The sequence below is a fragment of the Mangifera indica genome, chromosome 3 (assembly GCF_011075055.1).
Source record: "Mangifera indica cultivar Alphonso chromosome 3, CATAS_Mindica_2.1, whole genome shotgun sequence".
Classification (NCBI taxonomy): domain Eukaryota; kingdom Viridiplantae; phylum Streptophyta; class Magnoliopsida; order Sapindales; family Anacardiaceae; genus Mangifera; species Mangifera indica.
The window spans coordinates 23,131,783-23,139,393 of record NC_058139.1 but is presented as its reverse complement, the minus strand read 5'-3'; the positions used below and the strand labels follow the sequence as shown (position 1 = coordinate 23,139,393).

At 35.5% G+C, this 7,611-nt stretch overlaps 1 protein-coding gene across 1 annotated transcript; it reads right to left on the bottom strand.

Moving 5' to 3' along the window:
• Window positions 1-5,614: 5,614 nt before the first annotated feature.
• On the bottom strand, window positions 5,615-7,325 carry LOC123212539. Its single transcript, XM_044631712.1, has one exon. The coding sequence runs from the start codon at window positions 7,301-7,303 to the stop codon at window positions 5,930-5,932; it is 1,374 nt and encodes a 457-aa protein (XP_044487647.1). The 5' UTR covers window positions 7,304-7,325; the 3' UTR covers window positions 5,615-5,929.
• Between the last annotated feature and the right edge of the window lie 286 nt (window positions 7,326-7,611).

The window sequence follows — 7,611 nt, the reverse complement described above, 5'->3', positions numbered from 1 at the left end:
CAAAAACTAATTCACCTATTGAAGTGATTGTTGGGGTTGACGCAAAAAACATTTCCTCCAATGTTTTAGCTAGAGTCTCATAGCAAGCATGAGCATTAAGATCCACCTTCCTGCCTATTGGAAGTCCATCCATATTCACTTTGACAAAACCAAGATGTCCTTTTTCATTAAACATATTGTTGGTTTTGTTATTAGAATTGCAAATTTTCTTCTTCAAAGTATCCTTTGATTTCTCTTTTTCACTGCCAACTTTTTTCTTCGTCAGATCTTGGAGCCTTTGCTTGGTTAACCAAACTGTTCATCCTACAAGCCCTTATTGGGGCCATCCCACAAGCTGACTGTTTTTCTCCAAACAAATTATAATAAATGATTAACATAATAAAATGAAATAACCAAAAACAAAAAGAATAATTAATTTACCAAAAAGGTAAGTCACAGTGACTAAAATGAAATCCCAGTTACAGAAAATAACCAATTTAATCAATTGAGGGGAAAGACTAATAGGAATAAACAGAAATAGACAAGACTCTATCAACAGAATACATAACAAGAATAAAGGGATTTGGAACAGAGTGTATTTAACACCACCTGTTACAACACAATCAGAGCCAAACACGACTAGCCATAAGAGGAAATAACTTCAAAAACAATACATCACAGTTCAATGATAGAAAAGAATCAAAATTAGCACAAGTTATTGGCAATTAAAAATAACATAATCAAGAAGTATTTATAGGAAAAGGTTGATATTGCTAATCTAAGTAAAGCTGGTTAGTTTTATTTGTAACAGGATTACTTCACTCAATATTGAGGAGCAACGTACAGCTTCTTCACTCATTTGAGTTGAGTTTTTCATGTTTCTTGATGTTAATATGATAAACATACAGAACCTTAGATATTTTTTTCTCATCTTTCTTCAACTTTTCTTAGCTACCATGACTATACAAACATCTTTGCAACATATTCATAAACAGAGCACATAAATTTATGGTGTGTGTAACACGTTTAACCTGATATTGGGAGGGGATCCGCCCTCATGGGAAACCGAGTCAGGAGCTCTCTTACTTCCCGAAACAGCAGAAAGGAAATCCTTAGCAGTTAAAATTCTGTCACACTCACCCCATGCACTTCTCTTACTTTTCCCACCACCACCAACAAGACCCAGAGACCCAGACCCAGCCCAGCCCTGCCCCAGCCCCAGCCCCAGCTCCAGCTCATCACTCACCCCTGGGTAGTGATCATATTCTTTCTCAACTTTTGATATAGTTAACTCATTTGCAGAACCACCAAGTAAACCAAGGCCACCTTGCATGACAGCAAGAAGAAGAAGAAGAAGAAGCAAGAGAAGAAATAGTTTTTCAAGATTTGACAGCCAGAGGGGGAGAGAGAGAGAGAGAGAGTGTGTGCGTGTGTATAGAACCGGAAAGAGAGGACGGATTTTGATGTTTTCGGTGGAAATAGTAATTAAAGATTAAAGAATGGAAAGAGGTAGTTTGAGAAAAATGGTGGAGGAAGTGACGATGCTGGGACCCATATGTCTGCTAGTGCGCCTAGCACTCTCACTAGTCACTACTCCCTACTCCATTTTTTCTTGACATGATCATATTACTATATACATGAAAAATGATGGCTTGTCGCAACTTTTTGTTATGGGAAATTACCTTCTTAGACCTTCAGATGTCAACTGACAACTGGTTTACCTGCTATAAAGTAATCACTTGATATAAAAAAAATGTTTAATACTCAAATATTACTCTTCTCCATTTAATTCCATTTTTACTCCTTGTTCTTTTTTCTTCTTACCCTTGTTCTTCTAACACTAAATCTTGCTCAAGTCTAAGTCAATGTGTTACTTGTTAACTAATTATAATGCTTCCTAGGAGAGATTGCCTAGAGTTAAAAACTCTTTCATCCAAGAAACAGAACTTCTGATGAAAAAAAAATTATACTAGTAATGAATTAAAGAATAGGAAATTAAATTAGAAAGCTTAGGTGTAATATAGCCATGACATATATTTAAAAAAATAATAAAGGCGTAAGTGTTAGAGGTTTAGTCTTTTTACAAGCAAAACCATATTCTAATAATAATCTTGTCAATGCAAACTAAATTCCTCTCTTTCATCCCAAGTGCTGTCCACTATTTTATAGACAAAGGGCACAAAACCTTATTTTAAAAAGTTGAAAAGTCAACCCTAAACTTTAACGCATGATATGTTGCAATCCCAGTGGATTACTTTATAACCTATCAAAACGGAAAGATATTAGCGTTTTTTAAATCAATTAAAAATTTCCTTATAAAATTCTTAGAGATAAATCTCATATCAATAAGGATGGAAAAAATATTAATTATATATTAACATTTCATATTATTGAAAATGATAAGAAACATTAGCTAGATAAATTGTGGGTAATGAATATCTAAAATTATGAAGACATGAACACCTAAAAATTGCCATTGACAATATCTTAAAAATAAGTTTTTAGACTAGGATATTGCATTCCTTAAACTATAGACAAAAGGTTCATTAATTTAGATGAAATAAAATAAGAAAGCTAAAACACACATTTTTCTTAATAATTTATTTTGAATATTCGTTCAAAAATTATATAAACTTAAAACTCTGATTTGCATAAAATCATATATTCCCGCTACTAATATCCATTTTCAGGCATCCCAAAGTTGCAATATCCAATCAAGCATTCATACCAACTACAATCTTCATACCATCATCACGAAATCCACCCTAAACAACTCACCACATTACATCAAACTTATGCACTAAGTAGTTACATAATTCAAGACATATTTACAATCTCTAATTCACATGATAATCTATCCATAATCACTATCAATGCTCCACGGATATTATTCAAGGCTCCAAATCTCTCAACACCCCTTCTTTTTTCTCTACTTCATTCTAAAAATAATTAAAGAATAATGAGCCAAACACAACTAGGTTCCTTTTATTTTTCCAGAAAAATGTCATACATGAATGTGTAGTATGTTACCTAAACATGATAGTTTTTGAAACCCCTGCAAAACGCATTTTTATCCAATATTCAAATATGTTAACCACACATGGGTGTGTATACCAACATACACGGGCGTGCATATGTCTCAAACTTAGCCAAAAGACCAGCAACACATGAGAAAAAGACCATTTTACCCTTGCCATTACATACACAGGTGTGTGACCTACCTACACGATCATACAACCCAAAAATCACATTCATGCATCAAATAAGAACAAGCAAGAACGTAAAAGACCAAAGTACACCTAAGCATACATGTGGGTTTACAATCAATTAGGACATTATCGCCATATGGTTCAATATAATTGTCGCCTCCCTGCAGAAGATTTACAAGTTGGAGACTACTTGTACTTCATGTATCATAGTTAACATGTGCATTCTCCTCAAACTCTAGCTCATTGAAAGGTATATCAACCATGTCATTCTCGTCAAAGTCACCTCAATTTGGAACCTTTTTTTGGTCTCTATGAACCCATTCCTCAGTAGTATATAATACATCATGATGAAAATCTTCAAACTCTTTCTCACAAGCTTCTTATTTCAGATTTAACCCAATATTTTCAACCACTAAGCCATCATCATCACCATCATAGTAGCCACTACTTTCTACTACTCCTCGTACTTCGATAAGGGTAGTGGTAATAAAAACTGGAACACATTCCTCAAAAAAGTTAGACAAGTTAATAAGATACTCAACATCTTCATCATTTTTTATTTTGACAAGACATTTGAGGTCGAGTCATTTTGGTTTCATACATAACTGAATATAGTTCATGGATCAGTTGATATGACATTTTTCACTCAACAATTATATTAATCCATTAACTATCATTTTCTTTGAAATTTTAATCACTTTTCTATCACCTCCAGTGTATTCCATTATATTTTAATCACTTTCGATCTATTATCCTCCATATCGAATTGATGCATAACATGTTATTTCGATTGATCCCACAATGACCAATATTGATTACAAATTTTATCTTCATATTAAACTGTATAAATATAATCACCTTTATTTCAAGAGCAAAAATTCAATTTACCATTTTTTTGGGTAATAGGGATTGTAATGTTTTTATAGTTTCACGGGGATTTGAATTACATAATTTACATGGTTTTAAAGATTTAGAGTTTTGTTGTAAATAAATCGATCTATATCATATATTATGGTTACATGTATTCCAAAATTTTACTTAAAATCATAGCCAATAATATACTCCTATTAATTTGACACAGATTTTGTAAAATATCAATTTACCCTCAAATGTAAAATATCACTTTAGCCCACATCGTTAACTATCAATTTAGCCCCCCAATTTTCAAGTAAAATTCTATGTACACCATACATTAGCAAATATCATTTAACCCCATATTGTAAATGTCCCTTCACCCTACATATTGTCTAATATCTAAAACACTCTTAATTGTAATGTCGAAATCCCTTTATAATTTTCTAACATCACAAATTTTAGACACAATTCTATACAAGTATTAAAAACACTCTATTAATTAATGGATAAATAAGGTTTTGGGTTAAAATTCGTATAAATAAATTGATATCATAAACTGATTTCCTTCGAATCAAACTTAGAAACACGAACTTATTTTCTTCCAATTGGACTCACAGTGTCAAATACTGAGTGAAACTAAAAATCTGAATGGCATAAAAAACGCATGAAAGGTTAGGTTTTATATAGAATGTATGAAAGGTATTTTTGGTATTATTTAAAAATATATGAGTATTTTCATTTAAATAGTTTGAATTTTTGACATTTGTGTTTGAGTCCTTCAAAAGTGAGTACTTTTGCTTTGTGCACTTGACTTTTGTGTATTTAATTTAATTTCCCGAAAAAATCAATTTCTGTTAATATAAAATATAGCAAAAGTGCTAATATCATGAAATCTAAATCAATTTCTATTATTTTAGGAAAAAGAGTTGAATGACGTTAGGGAAACACGCAAAAGATAAAAGATTTGGTAAAGAATTTAAGAAAGATGTAAAGATGGAATAAAATAATTGTTTTAAATAGGATTAAATTCGATCCAATTAATTGGATTCAGTTTAGTATTTAATTCAATTTAGGTCAAATTTGATTTAGAATTTTAGTTAACTCAAATTGAGATCAATTAAAAAAAATTTTTATTGTTTATCTAATTAATAATATTATTTATTCTATTAATGATTTTTTATTCTACCTAGCCATTCTCCAACAATCTCTCTAACTAATTCAAACAAGCTTCAAACTTAAATTTACCGTCAAAATTTTGAGTCATGTTGGAGCCAAACCCCAGTTTCAAAAGTTAGACGTTATACAGCATGAATATATATGTCGCAACAGTATAGCGAAATGAGTCTCTTAATAAATATATGTAACATGCATTAGTTAGTGAGAAGACGGAATTAGAGGAGATGATGATTCCGGCATATTGATGGAAACCGAAAGTTTCTCCAAATATCAGTACGAGCATCACCGGAACGTGATCCAATTCCATTAAAGTCATTACTTTTCATAGACATCATAAAACATAAAATTCTGGGATACTTGCCACAATTTCAGATCAAAACAAAACTTGTTTCAAACTCAGTATCCACCTACATTCATGGATGGACCAATTTCATTTTCTTTCTTGGTTCATCAGCGAAAACTCGACCGGCATGGATACTATAATCAACGGAGAATAATACATGAAAAAATTAACAGGTAGGTATAACTTTTGTGTACAAGGAAAAGAATGAATAATACATGAATAAAAGGTCAGGAATGAGGAACCACATCATCTAACCCAACCTAATTAAACCTCTTTCTTTCCGGCTACACCCATGCATGTATACTCTTCCACCAACTGGAGCTCCTTACATTCCAAACCACCACGTTACTTTTTTCCATTCAATCATTTAAAAGAAGCTAGTATTGTTATGCGACGGGCTCCGAATCATCCGCCCGTTAACCCTTCTCTTCTTTCTTCTCTTCGTTGGAGCCGTACAGCAAACAATGGAGAATTCGCATCCACATACTTTACCAAAGCAAGAAAACATCCCCGGACTGTGGCCGCCGTCAATGTGCCTGCGACTGTGCCTTCCTGTAGATTTTCCTCCGCTGACACCATTGCTGCTGGACGGGAAACTCGAGTCGTATAACGGTGGCAGTTCTGCCCTCCAACGCTCCAGCTTCGATTGAAGTCCTTCCACGCTGCTGTCCACGTCCCATTTTTGAATTATCGAACCATCCTCGTCGTTCGTTCTCTGTAACAGCTTCTCCTTGGCCTTTGCTGCCGCTACTTCCGACGGCGACGGACCTAATTCGGATTCGGTCAACATTGCCGTGCCTTTGAAAGTTTTAAATTTATTCGGGGCTCCGTTTTCGTTTCCAGTATTACCTGGAGGAGTCAGTTTCTTGGGCTTCCCAGAAAAATCAGTAGATCCGCTTACCACTGAACCAGCTGATTTTTTTAAGGGTTTCCCAACTTCCACCACGCTACCCAATGGAGTTCCCTTCCTAGATATACCCTTAATTGCAATAGCATTCGACCCACTAGCAATCGACCTGGTTTTCTTGGTTTGGTTGAACGGTTCATTGCTGCTGACCGTTGATCCGCCTTCAGCGATCCTAACCGTGGATTTTCTACCTCCTTCCAACCTGAGCATGGAACTTGAATCGCTTTTAGTCCGACGTAATTCGGGTTTCCCGAGGAGAAACGAGAAGGAGTTTTGATTATGACTTGCGGTGCTAGCGTTGGGATTACTGTGAAATGGATCCTCCTCGCCCATCAAATGACGGTAACCAACCGCGGAGCCAAGCTGCGTGTACAGCGGCATGCTCCGCATGGAGCTATCAAGGAGAGACACGCCAACGTTCAAGATCCCCTGTGGTCTCCCCGACGGGCGACGAACTTGCAACGCCACGAATGTCATTCCCAAATGCTTGTGATTCGGCTGACGGCGCGATCTTTGGAGCGGATGGATTAGATTCCCGACTATAACACGGACGGTCCCGACGTGAATGTCACGAAACCAATGTAAAGCATAGATTTCAATCATCACAGCCGACGTGTCATTCCGAATAAACTCCTCATCAACCCGAAAAACAAATTTGTCATTCCAGGTAGGGTTGTTTCGTCCGTGCGCGTCCACACGTGTCGACAGTTTGCGGTCAGGATGAATCCACGCGACGGCGTAGGCTCGCATGGAGCGGGAGACGGGACTCAGGTCTTGTGCGGAAATGATATTGACTTCCAGGAGCTGAAACGGAGCAAGAATATTCGATGACATGTTTGTACAAATTGTCTTTTATTAACGTTTCAGGTGATTGGAAGGACCCACGTCTCGCCGACCCGACCCGACGAGACGTCGGAGCCAGCTGGCTTGAAAACAGGAGGAAGAGGAGGAGATATAATAAGCGATGGTAAGAAAAGAATGAAAATTCGATTGTGTTAAAATGGCGAAAGATTAGGGGAATATACATGGTATTTGCTTCTTTAGAAATTGACCACGGGTGGTTTGTTTTCTGTTAAAATATGATTGGATTTATTTATAATTAGTAATTTAACATAAAACTTTTCACTTGGCATATGTTCAGT